The 19,000-nt window shown below is 44.9% G+C and overlaps 2 protein-coding genes across 2 annotated transcripts in view; one reads left to right on the top strand and one right to left on the bottom strand.

The window, feature by feature from the left end:
• LOC133447791 (uncharacterized) overlaps positions 1 to 19,000 on the top strand; it is a 779,477-nt gene that overhangs the window by 206,849 nt on the left and 553,628 nt on the right. The gene's annotated exons all lie outside the window — the stretch shown is intronic.
• LOC133447722 (GTPase IMAP family member 4-like) lies at positions 9,471 to 16,923 on the bottom strand. The gene is made up of 2 exons (XM_061726454.1): positions 16,789 to 16,923; positions 9,471 to 11,154 (listed from the first exon to the last, which is right to left on the bottom strand). Exons 1-2 carry the CDS (start codon positions 16,829 to 16,831, stop codon positions 10,085 to 10,087), a joined length of 1,113 nt encoding a protein of 370 aa, XP_061582438.1. The 5' UTR covers positions 16,832 to 16,923; the 3' UTR covers positions 9,471 to 10,084.

Below are 19,000 nucleotides of genomic sequence, written 5' to 3'. Positions count from 1 at the left end.
TTCTGCTGCCCTAAGCCTAGCTCTGTGGTCCCTCAGAACCTCTGTGAGCCCTGGGCTGGAATGTCTCTGACGAGCTGGCTTGGACACCAGAGGACAGAGTTTATCCAGAGAGGAGGCGAGTGAGGAGCAGAGTGTTTCTTTAGCCTCATTAACAGATAGTGTGGAAACGTCTGAGAGTGAAGGGAGGTTAGAGCAGACCTCATTAGACAGCTGTGAAGGGCTGAGAGAACGTACTTTTCTGCGGTAGGAAACCATCTTTGGAGTCAGCTGAGGGACATGAGGAAGGGAGATGGAAAATTTAACCAGGAAGTGGTCCGAGAGGTGCAGTGGTGTGACACACATGTCAGCTGTAGTGCAGTTTCTGGTCAGCACCAGGTCAAGGATGTTACCAGCTTTGTGTGTTGAAGGAGTCTGGACCAGTGTAAGATTGAAAGAGTGGATGAGAGCCAGAAACTCATTTGCCTGTAGTTTGCCGATGTGAATGTTCATATCTCCCAGTACAATATGTGGAGAGCCATCATCAGGAACGTAAGAGAATCATGTTCAGTTCAGAGATGAACTCATCTATGTTGCCTCCTGGAGGGCGTTATATGACCAGAATGTAAGCAGTGAAGGGCTTAGAAATTTTTACTGCGTGATATTTGAGTATTGAGCAGTTCGCAATGGGATAGATGGATGTGAAAATCCAGACACCAAAGGTAACAGAGGCTGTGTCAGACGGGTATTCCACAGGACAACACAGGTTTTGCGGATTGCGCTGCCTATGGGAGGCGCCTCCTGGTCTGTACCCATATGTGACCGGAAGTGGTTTGAGACACATTTTGCACTACTTTGGTTGGAACTCTGCTTGTTGGACTCACGCAGGTAGACTTGCAGGTCTTTACCCTACCTGGTCTTAACCCGGAATGGGCAGTAACAACGCTCACGCCTCGCTGACGCTTCAGCTCCCCAACTGTGGTGAAATACTAGAGGTCAGCTCAGCTGCAATCCCTAGGCTTTGCGACTGGCTGAAACCTTTTTCCTCTTTCTGCTTCCCCCGAGCAGTTTACAAAACAGTGGGTGTGGCGCCAGCGACCACCTAGCATCGCAGAGTGTAATGCACCTCACTCCATAATTAATTGTCTTCTCGTGCACGTATACTTGGATTTCTCTGAAACTCCAGTTTCATCCTTAGCTAGACTTTTGCCAATAGCTTTATTTAGATGTGCATGTAACCACACTGAATGCCTGAAGTGATGTCCTTCAGCCTGATGTACTGTGGTCTGTCAGTGAGGTAGCTTGAAATCTAAGCAACCACGCAAGGGTCCTCTCACTTTCTGGTCAGTTTTCCTTGAACTGCAAGGGGATGGATTTTGTTGAATGTGGAAAGTTGTTACCATTTACAGAAAATAGTTTTGTTTTTTAAAACCCATGAAACATCAAACTAATAAGTCTGTTAGCATGGCCGGTAATAGATGATGTTCTTCCACCTTCTTGCAGTTGCTGAAATGACAGGTAAGTCTGTCGAGCCGGTATTTCATGGGTTTGCAAAAGTACTCAATGAACTTGTGAATGAATTTGTAAAACTGTGACATGCTAACTCAGTCTCAAACATTCTTGTTCACAGGATCCATCTCATGAATGATGATGAGCTGAGGATCGTGATGGTGGGGAGGACTGGAGTAGGGAAGAGCGCTACTGGGAACACCATTCTGGGATGGCCCCGCTTTCAGTCCAAGTGCAACTTTGACTGTGGATTGTTCTAAAGATAAAACTGTGGTGGATGGACAACCAGTTGCTGTCATTGACACCCCGGGCCTGTTTGACACCAGGTTTGGTCAGGACAAGACAACCAAATATTTGAGCCAGTGTGTCACCTATGCTGCTCCTGGACCCCATATCTTCCTGGTGGTCTTTTCTCTGGGCAGGTTCACTGAAGAGGAAAAGCAGACGGTGCAGAGGATTCAAAATATATTTGGCCAGGCTGCTGACAAATACAGCATGGTCCTTTCACTCATGGAGACGTCCTTGAAGACACCACTATCGACGAATTCCTGTCTGAGAGTCCAGAGTTACAGGACCTTACAGGACCTAGCCAGATGTAACGGCCAGTACCATGTCTTCAACAACAAGCTGAAAGATAAGAAACCTCAAGTCACTCTGCTGCTCCAGAAGATCAGAAATATCGTGCAGAAGAACAGAGGAAGACATTACACCAACAAGATGTTCCAGGAGGCCGGGAGGGCAATTGAAGAGAAAAAACAAAGCATATTGAAAGAGTATGAAGAGAAAATCTGTAGACAGAAAGAAGAAATTGGAGAGAAAACTGCAAGAAAAGTATGAAAAAGAGATGGAGGAAATCAATAAGCAACTCCAGGCTGAGAGAGAGAGGGATGAGAGAGGAGGAAAGACTATATCAAATTATGATCATGAAGCAGGTGATGGAGATGGAGAGGAAGAGGGAGATGAAGGAAAGGGAGGCAGAAAGGAAGCGAGAAGAAGAGGAAAGACACAGGGCAATTGAAAGGATGATGAAGCCTTTGGAAGAAGAACGTGAGAGGGAAATGGAAGAGGAAAGAGAGAGGTTAAGAAGAATAGCACAATGTCATGCTGAGGAGAATAATGAATGTATAATTCTCTGAAAATATGGTTTGGATCAATCTTTGGTTTTGAAACTTGTAGCGTTCCTACTTAAATTAATAAACTCGTAGGGGCACCTTTGATTACAAAGGAAAAATAATTGTATTTATCAATCTCTCACCTGAAAGCAGTTTTAACTTTTACCAGTATGTATCCAAGATTATATCCTCGCCTTTTCTCTTTGACAACAAAAATAAGAGTGTCTAAGACTTTTAAAAAGTATCGTACACCTGAATTACCAGCATCACAGCGCTGTGGCAACCAATTCTCCCAAAAAATGTGAAATAGAAACGTTTGTCCACAGTACAATCGCAGTTTCACAATAAGGCCTCTCAAATTCTGACATGTTCACGTTTTTTTCCTATTATTTTCTATTGGCCTGTCATGTGACTGCCCGCAGCTACCTTGTAAAAATAAAAACATGGCGGCCATCCTTGTCTTTCACAGTGGAAAATACATTATTTTAAGGTAGTTTTGACATATTGCGCATTGATCATATTTCTAGCAAGAAATATACATTGAAATTTCATAATATTCGTTCAGTTGCTGTATATGATCTTTGGTTTGCTAGTTATTACGATGAATCTTTCAGGTCTCGGGATAAAATTGTTACAGTTTTATGTTTTCTGCCGTTGCTATGCTGGTTGCTAAGTGTGCCGCTATGGATGAAACCAAGTGGCTTGTATACTATTTGAATTATTCTTTATATTATGTACATAGTTATACGAGCTCTTATTTGGTGTAACTTGATATTACAATTTGGAACAAAATAAAACGGACTTTAGAGCCCAGGGGATTACACATTTATTCTTCATTGAATTTCGGCACCCCTTTGTTTTTGTGAGACAACCCGGAAATTATTGCTTGCTCCAAAAAAGCATGTTTTAAAAGATTATTATTATACCTTTTGTTTGGCAACACAATCAACAAATTAATTACCTACTGTAACTAACTAATAGGGGGCTTTTCACCCTCCCTCTCACAACAGCATTGTATTAATTGATGGCATCTTTAAAGGCTTTCTTTTCTACAGCAATCTTTTTCCTGAGTTGATGCGTCCGCTTATGGCAATCTAGAATGTGAAACAAAATCATTTAGTATATTACAGTATATGGAGCAATGTCCCCCTCAAAATATGCGACACTGCACAATATGCATTCCAGTACACTAACACCATCCATTATAACCTCAATAATAAACAAAGTAGAATGATCCCCTTTCTGACAATGTTAACAAACACTGAAAATGTAAAAGATTCTTAAAAGTAGTACGGCAAAGCTATTGTATTGAATTGCATTCGATTACACATGTGTACATAATGAAGTGGCCGGTGAGTGGGCCTACACATTGTTCTACTGAATACTTACCACGAAAATAGCATTCACATTTTTAGGAGTTAGCCTACTTTCAAGCAATCACACTATATGTACAGCACATTTCATACAAATATTTTTTTTAAAACCAGCGCTTCACCAAATTACATACCTCCCATCCTCCAAACACACACAGCACAATCGGTGACCGTAATTAATAAAGACAAAGTTTTCGGTTTAATAGTAACTTACCTCACACTCATCCAAAAGCACATCAGCAAGAAATATGGCATCGTCGTCTTCAATCAGATCAGTAGTCCAGTAGCGTTAAAATGTACAAAGAGATTGGTTGAAATAGCATCGGCCGAACATTACCTGGTATTTACCTCAACCCGGATATATATATATATATATATATATATATATATATATATATATATATATATATATATATATATATATATACATGTAAACCTGGATGAGATTATTATTTAGTCCTCTGCTCGACTTGAATCATATCTGATTGTTTTTTTTTAGAATGAGGTCTGTGGTTGGCATCAGACTGTAAGGAGTGGGGCCAACACATAGTCAAAGTTCAGGGGGCCGTCCTCGGGGCCGGGCAGACCAGCGAGACGGGTCAGGGGGTCGTCCTCGGGACCGGGCAGACCGGCCAGACTGGCCAGACGGGCGTTCTTGGGACTGGGCAGATGGTTCAGAGGGCTGTTCTCGGGACTGAGCAGGGGGGTCAGACAGGGACTCGGGACTTTGGCCTAGGCTGAGGTGCGAGCAGAGTCCTAGGGGCCGGCTTCGGGGGAGACAGAATCTGAGGGGCCGGATTTGGGGGACAAAGAACCCGAGGGGCCGGCTGAGGAGGACACCAGGTCCTCGGCGTCGGCTGATGGGGACACCGGGTTCTCGGCACTGGCTGAAGGGGACACCGGGTCCTCGGCACTGGCTGAAGGGGACACCGGGTCCTTGGCAGGGGCCAGGGTGTCGGCTGAAGTGTGTCCGGGACCAATGCCGGAGCAGGAACAGGGGTTGATGCATCCGGGACCACCGCCGGAGTAGGAACAGGGCGAGATGCGTCCGGGACCACCGCCACAGCAGGAACAGGGCGAGATGCGTCCGGGACCACTGCCGGAACAGGAACAGAGCGAGGTGCATCCGGGACCACTTCGGGAACAGGCTGGGGCTGCCGCCGCCGTCGTTTCCCCTGGAGCTGGAGACTCCTGGGCCCACCTCGAGGCAGTCTTGTTCCCCAGAAAGGGGGAAGAGGCTTGGGTGCGTCCGGGACCACCTCGGTAACAGGAAGAGGTGCGTCCAAGACCCCCACCAGAACAGGCTGGGGCCGCCGCCGTCGTCATCTCCCAAGGGGCTGAGAACACCTGGGCCCCCGTCAAGGCAGGCGTGTTCCCCAGAGGGTTATCTGTTCACCTTTTGGGTCCATAGTGGCTGTACCGCTCTGTCGAGCCGGAGGGTGTGCTGGGTCCATGACTGGCCAGTAGCACTAACTGGACCAGATAGATTGGTAATGACTTTTATCGTCAGCAGAAGCAGGTAAGCACAGCAAAGACCAGGAAGTGGTAAGTCTGATTCGGAGTCAAAGACAGAAGGGCTGAGGCCTCTACCAGGGCAGAGACGAGGCAGGTAGGTCGGGAGCAACCAGGGTCGGAACCGGGAGATCAGACGAAGGGTCAACGCTGGAAGGTCTTGCATGAGAACAAAGAACGATCTGGCAGTGAGTGTGGAGGAGAGTGGAACTTATATCCTGGCTTGATTGCTGAAGAGCTGCAGCTGAGTGAGCAGGTGAATGGAGTGACTGATGAGGTGGGTGTGGTTGGCAGATGGAGTGAGCAGGAGAGAGGTGAGTGGAAAATTACTGAAGGCCGGAGGACCAACCATGACACAGACTTATAGAGATATTTTGTTCCACTACAGAAACAACAGCCCAATCCCAATCTCCGCCCTGAACCCTCAAGCCCTGAACCCTCACAGACTTAAGTGACATCAGCTGGAAGTGATCAAGTGTGAGAGGGTGTGAGGGCACCAAATGGTATGAATAAGAATGGGACAGCACTTAGCAGAAACCGGAAACACGTCAGATGAAAATGTTATGTACCGGTATTATAAGTTTGGGAATGATCATCCTACGGATGTTGCTGCGATCTCGGAAAAGGCACAGAGGGGAGCGACTGCCTGATATTAACATTCTGGCTGTTGCCTTACAAGTTGGACAAGAGGTAAGTTTACAATAAGAGCTACTACTACTATTATTTTATTTTTACTCTGCTGTTTTTCATTGTGTTGTTTTTATTGTGATATGGCTCCCTCTGGGTCTGAAACCAAGAATAAAGTAAAGTACTAATAATAATGATAATAAGCATTATTCATTTTAGTCATCATTTATTTAACATTTGAAAACAAGGTGGTAGCCTATATAAAGGAGCATAAAATTCAACAATCAACACAATTTAAATATGCGCACGGTACAATATGTATTTCCTTGTTAATGTAGTGTCTTTCTTTCAATCTACCCATACCAGCGCATCCAGTATGCCAGGATCAATCGCTGAGTGCCAGTCCTCAGGTCATACATGGATGTGGAGCAGGACATGAAGTCTGTATACCACCTTACAAGACAGGCTTTCCACGGTCTTGTGGAGATGTTGGACCAGGAGAGGGACCATGGATGGGGGCATCATTTGGAGGTCCTCATCTTTCTTTATTGGCTGGCGCATGCCACTTCTTACAGAGTGACTGCACAGGCCTTTGATGTCCCGAAAACAACAGTGTGCCGTGTAGTCCACAGGATTGCAAAAATACGATCCGCAGGAACAAATCCAAAGCCATCTTCTTCCCCAGTGCAGACACACTACATGAAGTTAGCCAAGGATTTGGTAATGTAGCCCAACATAAGGCTGTGGGGGGCTATGGATGGGTGCCACATCCGAATTAAGCCACCCGAACACAATAAACAGGATTATTTTAATTACAAACAGTTTCACTCCATTCAGTTTCAAGCCATCTGTGACTCCAATGGGAGATTTCTGGGCATTTTTGTTGGGTATGGAGGTTCTGTCCATGATACACGCAATTTCAAGAACAGCCTTTTTATGTTGATGCCCCCTACCCCCCCACCGGGTTATTTTCTTTTGGCAGATGGCGGTTACCCTTGTCTGGAGCTGCCGGTCACCGTCATCACACCATACAGGCACCCGTTACAAGGGAGGATGCAGGAGAGGTTTAACAGTAGGCACAGCAGAGCCCGCCCCATCATTTAGAGGAGCTTTGGCATGATGAAGGCAAGGTGGCGTGCCACCTTCTTCAAGGCACTGGAGGTGAGGCCCCACTTCTGCTCCGTCGTGTTGGCTTGTGCATTCCTCCACAACATCTGCCTCAGACATGGAGACGTGATGGACGAGCCAGAGCAACAGCCTGAGGAACCTGGTCCCCCTGCCGAGCTGGGTGAAGGAACCCGGTCCCCCTGCAGAGCTGGATGAAGGAACCTGGTCCCCCTGCAGAGCTGGATGAAGGCATCCAGGAGCAGAGTGGAGTCACGTCAGGGACAGGCTGTGCACGCGCTCATGTGTCTGCACCTTCAACATACCATTACAAGATCATAGTTACATTAGATGTCATTGAAGTACTCATTGACATTATATTTCAGTTATATTATGACCATCTGATATTATTTTCTATTTTGAGCATGATGTCATTTCATTTTTGTAAGAGAGCGTATAAACTGATGATAACCTGAGCTAAATATTTCAGTTATATTATCACTATTTACTGCAACATTTTTCTTCAACTTGCTGAAATTGTTTGAATTTTGTGGTCATAAATAGATGAATAACCAAATTACTGCCTGACTTGTTCTTGTTGGATGTAAAACTATCTTGCTAGTATTTTCATGTATGCATTTCTGTTAACATAGGAAATCTTAATTCAAACACTGTACTCAGATTAAAGAAAAGCAAGTCTTGTTTATTCAACACCAGAGGGGTATTCCAAGAAGCAGGTTCAACAAATTCAGAGTTTAAACCTGAACTCCGAATTGACTTAACCTGAGATAGGAAAGTCGGAGTTTTCGGTTCCAGAACAGCTGATATGAGTTAGTTCAATCAACTCTGAGTTTGTTAAGCTCGAGCTAAAAAGCCCTCGTTAGTAGAGCCCTGATACAAGGATTCACCATGGCAACCGGCGACAACAAAAGAGCGACATACTTTTTCTTTTTTTCTTTTTAAACTTCATTTAACATTTCAATTTACAAAATCCCTTTGAGGAAACATTAGTTTGCATCTAATGAAGATCCACATACTTCACGCCATGTCCTTTTTCACCCGAATGGAATTAGAGATTTTAATGCGTGCATGTTTATGTAGCCTTGACACGCGTCCCTTGAAATACGGAATTGTTCCGTAATTGGGAATTAAAAGTTGCGTTCCGTATTGCAGTGTTTCCCAACCCTGGTCCTCGAGGCCCACTGTCCTGCATGTTTTAGATGTTTCCTGCTTCAGCACACCATGATACAAGTACCTGTGTCATCAACAGAAGTGTCAAGACCTTGATGACAAGCTAATTAGGACCATTAATTAGAATCAGTTGTGAATCTAGAATTAGACTGGCATATATATAAATATTATATAAAATGGATAAATAACTTATTATCCACTTGGAACTGTTTCTTTCTTTCATTACATTTGGTAAACAGAATTCTCCTTTTCATTGTGAAACTAATACGTTTTTCACTGTGGACCAACGTTGCTATTTCATATTTTGATGGGAGAATGGGTTGCTGTGTTCTCAGGAGGCTGATGCTCTGTGTGTCTTCCTGTTCCCTTGTTCACTCAAACCACATTCAGAGGAGGTCTGGGCCTCATGTGACCGCATTCTTCTAACAGTGTAAACACAGCATGTCCTGGATACTGAAAGAGCTTCTACATAACTGACTTCCTCTGTGTAGACCAAAGAAGACATTTATTAACGCAGCAACCGTCATTTTAAAGGACAACAACAAGTGGGAGCCCTGATGCTTTATTACTTCTTCCTCTTGAAACTTCCACCTTATCCCACCTCTGTTTGGCTGTGTGTGGAACCTTTTATCTTCCATGTTTTCTCATTGTCATTATTTTTTGAATATGTTCATGTTTTAAATAAAGCTGGAAAACAATCTGATATACAGTAAGGGTGTTCTTTTTTAATGGTGACAAGATGAGGTTTATTGTATTCATGCCTTCTGCAGGTAAAACATGTTTTCAAAGGTAGAAATCATGTCCTTGTTTGTTTTCATAAGAGCAGAGGATAACATTTCCAATTTCAAGTTGCCACTTGAGACATGTGGAAACACATGTGAATTCAGGTGTGAACAGAAGTTCAGGGCTATCCACTAGAGATCAGATCGCTCAGGACACATTTTAAAAATGGATATAAACTGAGCAAAAAAATCTAAACTCAGGAAAGCATATTCATCTGTTATGTTCTCATACTGAAAAAAAAAATAAAATAAAAACAATGTCATTAATGAAGGTCAGGTTGTAATATTTGCATCTTTATTTCAAGTGTTAATCATGAAAAGATCAGTCATGATCACAAAACACAACATGAAGACCTTAATTAAAAAGTATTGGAAAAAAAAACTAAAATAATTGAATGATTGAAAGACAGATTAAAAAAATCTGGCTAACACTGTTACATAAAATACCAAAAAAAGCTCAACACATAACAGCAAGATCTAAGAGCTGTCAATCACACATCAAATCATGTGAAAACATTGTTCTAGTGATGAACATACTTATGAACCAGAAAACCTGAGCAACCAAAGTATTTTATTACAGAAAATGTGGTCTAAAAATATGAATAATTAGCAAATAACCACAGCAATGATTAGTACAATGGAAAAACTATGAAACTAGTAGTGACTTTATCGTCACAAAGCCTCTATTGTAGCCGTATTTCTGTCGCTATAATTATTAAGGATGATAACTAGAGAGGGAAAAAAGGAGGTGTCTTTATATATCTGTAGGTGAAGTTTAACTTTTACATTTTATATTATTTCTGAGCAGGTGTTTTAAGCTTTAAACGTGCTTCCTGTTTTAAGCAGTAACCACTGGTTCACCATGTTTCACCAGCAGATGCTATTTTAAACTATTTTATTAAAACAGGCTTTTAAAGAAACCAACAATGTGCTGCGCAACTTTTCTCAGGTGATAGACAGGATTTCTGTCCTCAGCTTCTTTTCTGGCCTCAGTCTCATATTTGGACTGCAGTTTCTCCTTTTGCTCTCTGACTTCCTGTTCCTGCTGCTCTTTTAATTTATCCTTCATAGCTGCCAACTCCTTTTGTCTATCCCCTCTCTCCTTCTCTCTTTCTGCATCTCTCCTCTCCCTCTCTCTTTTTTTCTCCTCATCCATCTCCTCCTTCATCCTCTTCCTCTCCTCCTCTCTCTCCTTCTTTTCCCTCTCTCTCTCAGCCTGGAGTTGCTTATTAATTTTCTCCATCTCTTTTTCATACTTTTCTTGCAGTTTTCTCTCCAGTTCTTCTTTCTCTCTACGGATTTTCTCCTCCTTCTCTCTCAATATGCTTTGTTTTTTCTCTTCAATTGCCCTCTCGGCCTCCTGGAACATCTCGTTGGTGTAATGGCTTCCTCCGTTCTTCTGCACGATATTTCTGATCTTCTGGAGCAGCAGAGTGACTTGAGGTTTCTTATCTTTCAGCTTGTTAGTGAAGACATGGTACTGGCCGTTACATCTGGCTACAAGCTCCTGTAACTCTAGACTCTCAGATAGGAATTCTTCAATAGTGGTGTCTTCAAGGACGTCTCCATGAGTGAAGAGGACCATGCTGTATTTGTCAGCAGCCTGGCCAAAGATATCTTGAATCCTCTGCACCGTCTGCTTTTCCTCTTCAGTGAACCTGCCCAGAGAAATGACCACCAGGAAGATATGGGGTCCAGGAGAAGCATAGGAGACACACTGGCTCAAATCTTTGGTTGTCTTCTCCTGACCAAACCTGGTGTCAAACAGGCCCGGGGTGTCAATGACAGCAACTGTTTGTCCATCCACCACAGTTTTATCTTTAGAACAATCCACAGTCAAAGACCGCGGACTGCACTTGGACTGAAAGCGGTCCCATCCCAGAATGGTGTTCCCAGTAGCACTCTTCCCTACTCCAGTCCTCCCCACCATCACGATCCTCAGCTCATCATCATTCATGAGGTTGGATCCTGTGAACAACAATGTTTGAGACTGATTTAGCATGTCACAGTTTTACAAATTAATTTACCCCTCAGACGAAAACACAATTGTTTTGAACAGCCTAAGAAGGGAGGAAGTAAATAGTGAATCAACAGCAGTGAATCAACATGTACTTGTAGAGGAGTCACAAGTTCATTGAGTACTTTCGCAAAATTTTCTATAAATAGTAACAACTTTCCACCTTCAACACAATCCATCCCCTTGCAGTTCAGGGAAAACTGACCAGAAAGTGAGAGGACCCCTGCGTGGTTGCTTGGATTTCAAGCTACCTCACTGACAGACCACAGTACATCAGGCTGAAGGACATCACTTCAGACACTCAGTGTGGTTACATGCACATCTAAATAAAGCTATTGGCAACAATCTAACCAAGGATTAAACTGGAGTTTCAGAGGAATCCAAGTATACATGCGCAAGAAGACAATCGATTATTGAGTGAGGTGTGTTCGACTCCGCCACACTAGGTGGTGCCACACGCACATTTGCGTTGGTGTTCTTCCAGTTCCTTCTTTGTTGTTCGTCTTCTTCTACTCCTACTATGTTGATATTCTGGCTTTCGCGGTGTCGTTACTTCCAAAAGGGAGAGTCCCGGAGCCGTCACTAGCTTAAATAAGCGTGGGTTGGTATACAGGCCGGAATAATTCGAATTAGGACCGCATTATCTGGCACAAATAGCTCGATCTCAAGAGCTTCAGTTCGGTTCGACTACAGCCCAGCTAAGGTGTTTACAGAAAATATCGGTCGGATTAAGGCAACAAAGAGAAGTACAGGGGCTTGGTGAGGAACTTGCATGTCTCTGCCTCTTGTTGAGTGCAGACGCTTCGCTCTCTGCTCCGCACCACCCCAGCTTTGTTTTGTTTTTCTTCTTTCCTCTGCAATCTTTTCTTTTTTCCAAAACAATTTCTGGAAAGCAGGACCTGGATACCTTACCACCTGGAGCTATTTATGATAGTTACTGAAGTCTACCACTTTTATTTTAAACCGTTTTAGTACTCTGTGAGCGTAGCTTATCAGCAGCACGAGCCTGCGCTATCGTGACGGGGATTGATGAACTCAGCTAACAGCAGCTAGCAGAAACTAATTAGCAGCAAGATGCCTCCCTTTTCCTTTTCCATGGATGATTACCAAAAAACTGCTCCAGAAGATAGCAGTACTGGAAACAAAAATTCACAGGCTCGAAGTGAATGGGGAGATAAATGGACAATATGGGAATTAATCTACTCTGCCGACTTCCCAAAAAGGGAGCAAGCTAAGAGAAAGCTAATTAACACCACCAATACGCAACAGGAGCTGGGAACAAATGGCAATAAATCAACAAGTCCTCCCTGGAACTCTCTTGGTGCGGAGCCAAGGCACTACAAATCGCCTCCCTCAGATCTGAGAAGACGGTTATCAGGCAGAACCCGGCACCTGGTGACCTTGGACGACATAGAGTGGCCTGCACTACCATCACACAGGAATGACTCTTCAACCCCAGTACCCGGCAAGAGGAGGAAGGCTACAACAAAAGCTAAGAGCAAATCGCCACAAGACACAGGGATTCTACTGGAGAACAGATTTACTCCACTCTTTCAAACTCCTGACTCCCTGAGAGAAGGCTAATCTTCCGGCTCCAGAGACAGGTATGAGGCTAAATCCATTGCTAAAGGGCTACAGGCAGAGCTAACGACTGGGCCTCGAACGCTGATAGTGGGCGACGGAGCTGTGAATGAGATAAAATCATTCTGCAGCAAAAACACAAAAGTACTCTGTTTTACCAACGACATGGTGTCTGATATCACAAAGAAGATCTGGAGCATTGCTGCGGAGCATCCGACAGCTAAAGCTGTCGTCATACGCACAGGAGCCCTTGATGCTGTGAAGCAACAATCGGAGATATTAAAGCTAGACTTCACTGATGTGATGAGCACAGTTGCATGCTTAAATACTGAGATGTTTTTCAGTGGATTAGTACCGACGGTTCGGCAAGGAGATGAAAGATTCAGCAGGCTGATGATGCCAAACGGATGGCTCAAAGATGCATGTGCTGCTCAATCAATTCATTTCATTGACAATTTCAACATATTTTGGGGTCGCAAACATTTCTTTAAGGCAGGTGGCTCCCGTCTGAACAAGGCTGGTGGACAGTTGCTAAGCAGCAACATTTTTTTATCATCTACGTGACAAACAAGCAGCCCCCGTCAAGAAGAAGAACAAGAGGCAGGACGTTCCAAAACAACTGATAAGTCGCTGTGTTGAGAACGCTGAGATAAGGACTGAACAAGGAGAACAAAGTCAGAGAGGAACTGCAGGGTCATCATTATCATCATCCTTATCCTCACTCCAACAGGGGGAGTCTCCCCCAGCCCCAACAGGAGACACCCAACCCTCACCCCACCAGAGCCCACCCAGCTTTCTCTCTCCAGGCAGTCAGGAGCATAGGCGCCGAATTATGTTTTTGCTGGTGGGTGCTGGATGTCATGTAGTGTCGTTTCGCACGAGATTCAGCAATTCAGCAATGTAGATTCAACAGCGGTAATGGACATGAACGCCGCACGCACACACACACACACACACACACACACACACACACACACACACACACACACACACACACACACACACACACACACACACACACACACACACACACACACACACAAATAATAATCAATATCTAAACAAATTCGGATGTTCATCTGAGAAAAAGGAGGCTATAGTTCATAACCAAGATTATTCTTTCTTCCATCTTGATCGTCTCTGTTCTACAACAGTGGTCCCCATTCCTGGTCCTCGAGAGCCGCTGTCCTGCATGTTTTTGATGTTTCCCTGCTCCAGTAAACACAGATGATTGTGTCACCAACGGCAGCTGCCGCCGGCTTTCCCATTCATTGTGTACGTGCTGCCGCCGTGCAACGGCGCAGGGCTTTGCGCCGAGGTCGGTGGCGCGCAACAGGGCGCACGCCGCCGGGTTTGAGCAGCGGCAGAGCGTGCGAAAGGGCGCATGCCGCCGGGTTGCCACCGCGCAAACTCAGCGGCAGACCCTGCGCCGTTGCGCGGCGGCAGCACATACACAATGAATGGGAAAGCCGGCGGCGGCTGCTGCTGTGCGCCCTGTGTGAAAACCGCTTTAGCCAATCAGTGATTGTTGACATGGGGGCTCCCCTGCTCGGCCCTCCCCGTGGGTGCTCGGCCATCTCTGTGGGTGCTCGGGCCCCGAAGCACCCACGGTTCCGGCGCCTCTGGTCAGGAGTCCCCACTGCTGGAATTTACTGACAGGATGAAAAACTTGTTGAATATTGGATTACAACCAACACCATGCCAAAATCCTTTGTTTAACCGCCCACATCACCCAACCCCTCCCAAACCTTTTGCCTTGAAAACTGCAGTAATAAAACCTCCTAAAGAAAAGAAACCTTCTAAAGAAATCAAATCTGGATGCTACAACACTTACACTACAACGCAAAACACAACTCTGCAGCTATGACCAGATTTGATAGGCCAATATCAAATCTGCCATTTTTGGGGAAAATCATTGAAAAGGTTGTTTTCCAACAAATCCATACTTTTATGATGCAAAACAACCTCTTCAATGTATTTCAGTCTGGATTTCGGCCACACCACAGCACTGAGACTGTACTCATCAAAGTCTTAAATGATATTCATCTGAATAATGATGCAGGCAAATCCTCTGTTCTGGTATTACTGGATCTCAGTGCTGCATTTGACACAGTTGATCATAACATTTTTCTCAGCAGATTGGAAAAGTGAGTGGGACCTACCGGCACTGTGCTTCAATGGTTTAAATCCTACTTACAAGATAGGGCCTTTTTTGTCTCAATTGGAAACCATGAGTCTAAGATAACCAAGATCACATGTGGGGTTCCTCAAGGGTCCATTCTCGGACCGCTTCTATTTAACATTTATATGCTACCGCTAGCTCAGATTATGGAACATCACAACATTTCCTACCATACTTATGCCGATGACACACAGCTCTATATTTCAGTGTCACCACATGACTACAGTCCCCTGATCTCATTGTGTAACTGTATTCACCAAATCAATGAGTGGACGAGCCAGAATTTTCTCCAGCTAAATTAAAAAAAAACAGAGGTGATCATTTTTGGCCCTAAAAATGAAAGGGAAAAGATCAGCACTCACCTTGGCTCCATGTCATTGACAGCTACAAATCAAGCCAGAAATCTTGGTGTAATTATTGACTCAGACCTGAACTTAAATAGCCATCTAAAGTTTATCACTAAATCTGCCTACTACCACCTAAAAAACATTGCTAGAATGAAAGGGGATTCTCTCTAAACAAGACATGGAAAAACATATTCATGCATTCATTTTCAGTAGGTTGGATTATTGCAATGGCATCTTTACAGGCCCTAACAAGAAATCAATCAGGCAGCTGCAGCTCATCCAGAACGCTGCCGCCAGAGTCCTTACAAACACCAGGAAACTGGACCATATTACACCAGGAAACTGGACCACATTACACCAGGAAACTGGACCATATTACACTGGTCATGAAATCACTACACTGGCTTCCAGTGAGTCAAAGGATAGAGTTTAAAATCCTACTGCTGGTCTACAAAGCACTGAATGGTCTTGGACCAAAATACATGCTGGATTTGTTAGTTCCCTATGGCAGCTCCCAGACCCCTGAGGTTCATCTGGATCTGGTTTGTTGTGTGTTCCAAGAACCAGAACCAAGCAAGGTGAGGCAGCGTTCAGTTATTCTCCTCCTCACCGGTGGAACAAACTTCCTGTAGACCTGAGGTCTGCTCCAACTGTCAGCTCCTTTAAATAAGGCCTAAAAACATTACTGTTTACTGAAGCGTACTCCTAAATTAAATACTTACCTGCTGTACTCTACTGCCCTTATTTTTTATTTTTAACAGCTTGTGCTTTTTATTATTTTACTTCTTTTCTTATCATTTTATTTATTATTTTACCTCCTTTTCTCATAATTTTATTTACTGTATAATTATGTCTTGCTGCTTTTAATGTCGATGTAAAGCACCTTGAATCACCTTGTGTTGAATTGTGCTATATAAATAAACTTGCCTTGCCTTGCCTTGCCTTTGTTGTCTGGTCATCAGCAACCAGAAAAGCCTGTTCAGCGTAGGGCTGGGCGATATGGCCTTTTATTTATGCAATGTTTCATCCTCTCCTCCTTTACTTTGAATCATCTATCTATCTATCTATCTATCTATCTATCTATCTATCTATCTATCTATCTATCTATCTATCTATCTATCTATCTATCTATCTATCTATCTATCTATCTATCTATCTATCTATCTATCTATCTATCTATCTATCTATCTATCTATCTATCTTATCTATCTATCCATCTATCCATCTATCTGAGGACACATGAGACCATTAAGAACGTCATGTCATTCCTGTTTGTATCTTGAAGGGACCAGGAAATAAATATGGATTTCATTAAAACTTTCATAAAAGAAGAAGCCTTTTGTAAGTTATTTCATGGGTTCCAAGAACAAATATGTACATGTTTCTGTCTGCAGGAGTTGGATTTATTCAAACTTGATTCATCAGTGATCACTGATGCATGAAATGTAACACACAGAAAGAAAAATCCTTCTTACCAAAGTTTCTGGTCCTGTTGGTGTTGAAATGATGTTCTTCCATGTTTGGGTTGAAGAGAGCAGCGTAGATTCTTCAGCTCAAGTGAAAAGCAGATCTGTGTGATCACGAAATGTCTCCCGCATGCATGCAGCCTTTAATATAGACAAAGAAACCACACCCACATGTTCCTGTAAGTGAAAGTGAAACTCAAATGTAGCCGGTTGCAGCTGGCTTCTGCGTTGTGTTAGAAATAAACTCAGGCAGACACCATTTATATAAACAGAACCACAAGAAAATATGCAGAATTCAGAGTCTTCTTCAAACAGCTCCCTGACGGGAGGAAGTAAATGGGTACTGAATTAACATGTATTTTAGAAGGGTCATAAGTTTATTGAGTACTTTTAGCAGACTTGTGTGCGTGTGTTAGTGTGTGTGTGTGTGTGTGTGTGTGTGTGTGTGTGTGTGTGTGTGTGTGTGTGTGTGTGTGTGTGTGTGTGTGTGTGTGTGTGCGTGTGTGTGCGTGTGTCTCCCACTAAGCCCACCTTCCAGCATTTACCAGAAATGGTAGCACTTCTTTCAAACTGCAGAACAGCTGAACACGTGTTCCCTCTGTGTAATAAATCTGAAACTACCTGATGAAGGATGAATTGATAATGAATCATGATAACGAATCGTGTGTGTGTGTATGTAATAGTCCTAACAATGCTCACCCCGCCACCTGCAAGACCAGAGGCTGACAAGGAAGAACCCGGAACCCAGGCCACCAGCAACCCCACAGAGGGCGGGAAGAAACCCTCCCAAAGCGGCAGCCGACAGGGCCCACGGGCGGGGCCCCCACGACCACGAGAAGAGGCAGCAAGGGAACCCACGCCGTCTGACCGGGACCCAGACGAACCCCGGCCACCCGGTCCGGGCCGGACATGTGGCCAAGAGGCCCACACCCCCCAGGCCAACGACCCCCACCCGGTGAGAGGCCAGCCTGCCCGGAGAGACAGAGCCGCTCCGGCCGCCGACGCGGGCAGGTGCACCCGCCCCCACGAAAGCGACCCTCCAGGACCAAAGGAGCGCCCAGCCGCGGAGGCAGCAGGGGGGACCGAAGACGAGCCCGGAAAGAGGGAACCCCCCAACAGGGACAGACACCCGCGTGGGCCCGACAACAGAGGGCCCTAGACCCAGGAATCCCATTCATCCATCCATTCACCCATCCGATTTCTATAATAATAATAGTATAATATACTAACAATAAATTATTCAATTTTGTTGTCCTGCCGATGGAGGCCCAAATCCTCCATGGCAGGACCCTTTCATACCACATTCTCACCGACAAGGATGCACATTCAAGCACTGTTTCCCCGTCCCCGCGGGTTCCAGCACCGGCAGAAGGCACCGCAGGCCACGCAGCGAGCCCCGCCAGGCCCAGGCACCGCGACCCGCCCGTCCCAGGCCGGCCAGGGAACGCGAGTGGTGTGGGCCCCTCTCCCACCCCAGGTGTTGAGTGCATGTGGCTAATGCGGGGATCGGAGGGCAGCACGCAGCTCCTGAATCTCCGGTCTGCAAACATGCACAGAAGAGAAAAAAGGGGGCCAGCTCAAGAAACTACAGGAACGATGGACAAAAATGATGAGATACTTATAATAAATTAAAATGGAAAAGGAGAGGAGAGGAAGGGAAGAGGAGAAGAAAAGAAGGGTGAGAGGCACCGCCCAGTAGATCATGTCGGCCAATAGCAGCATATATACCACGAAGCTATGTTTGAGACTAACTATTATAGTCTTGTTCTATCGTTGCAGTTATGACTACTCATGGGCGCAATTTCCACTGGGGACAGGGGGGACATGTACCCCCCACTTTTCAAAATCATATTTTTGTCCCCCCCACTTTTTATAGTTTAAAAACTAACGGTAGGCTCAGCCTGTAATTGCGAATCATCAAGACACCCAGTGCTAAGGTACTGACGGCACGGCAGCACAGCAGCCCCGCTCCCCCTCCGCTCTCCCCTCACTGCTGCTCAAGGCTGATTTATGGTTCCGCGTTAAATCGACGCAGAGCCTACGGCTAAGTTACGCGGCGATGCGCACCGTACAGTGCGCGTCGCCGCGTACGCCGTAACCCTACGACGTAGGTTCTGCGTCGATTAACGCAGAACCATAAATCAGCCTTCACAGACAGACAGACAGGACGCGGCGCAGAAATGAAGAGGAGCCGGCAGCTCAGTTTAAAATCCATTTTTGC

The sequence above is a fragment of the Cololabis saira genome, chromosome 1 (assembly GCF_033807715.1).
Source record: "Cololabis saira isolate AMF1-May2022 chromosome 1, fColSai1.1, whole genome shotgun sequence".
Classification (NCBI taxonomy): domain Eukaryota; kingdom Metazoa; phylum Chordata; class Actinopteri; order Beloniformes; family Belonidae; genus Cololabis; species Cololabis saira.
Note: the sequence above shows the minus strand (reverse complement) of the source record. Positions and strands in the feature narration are given on the sequence as shown.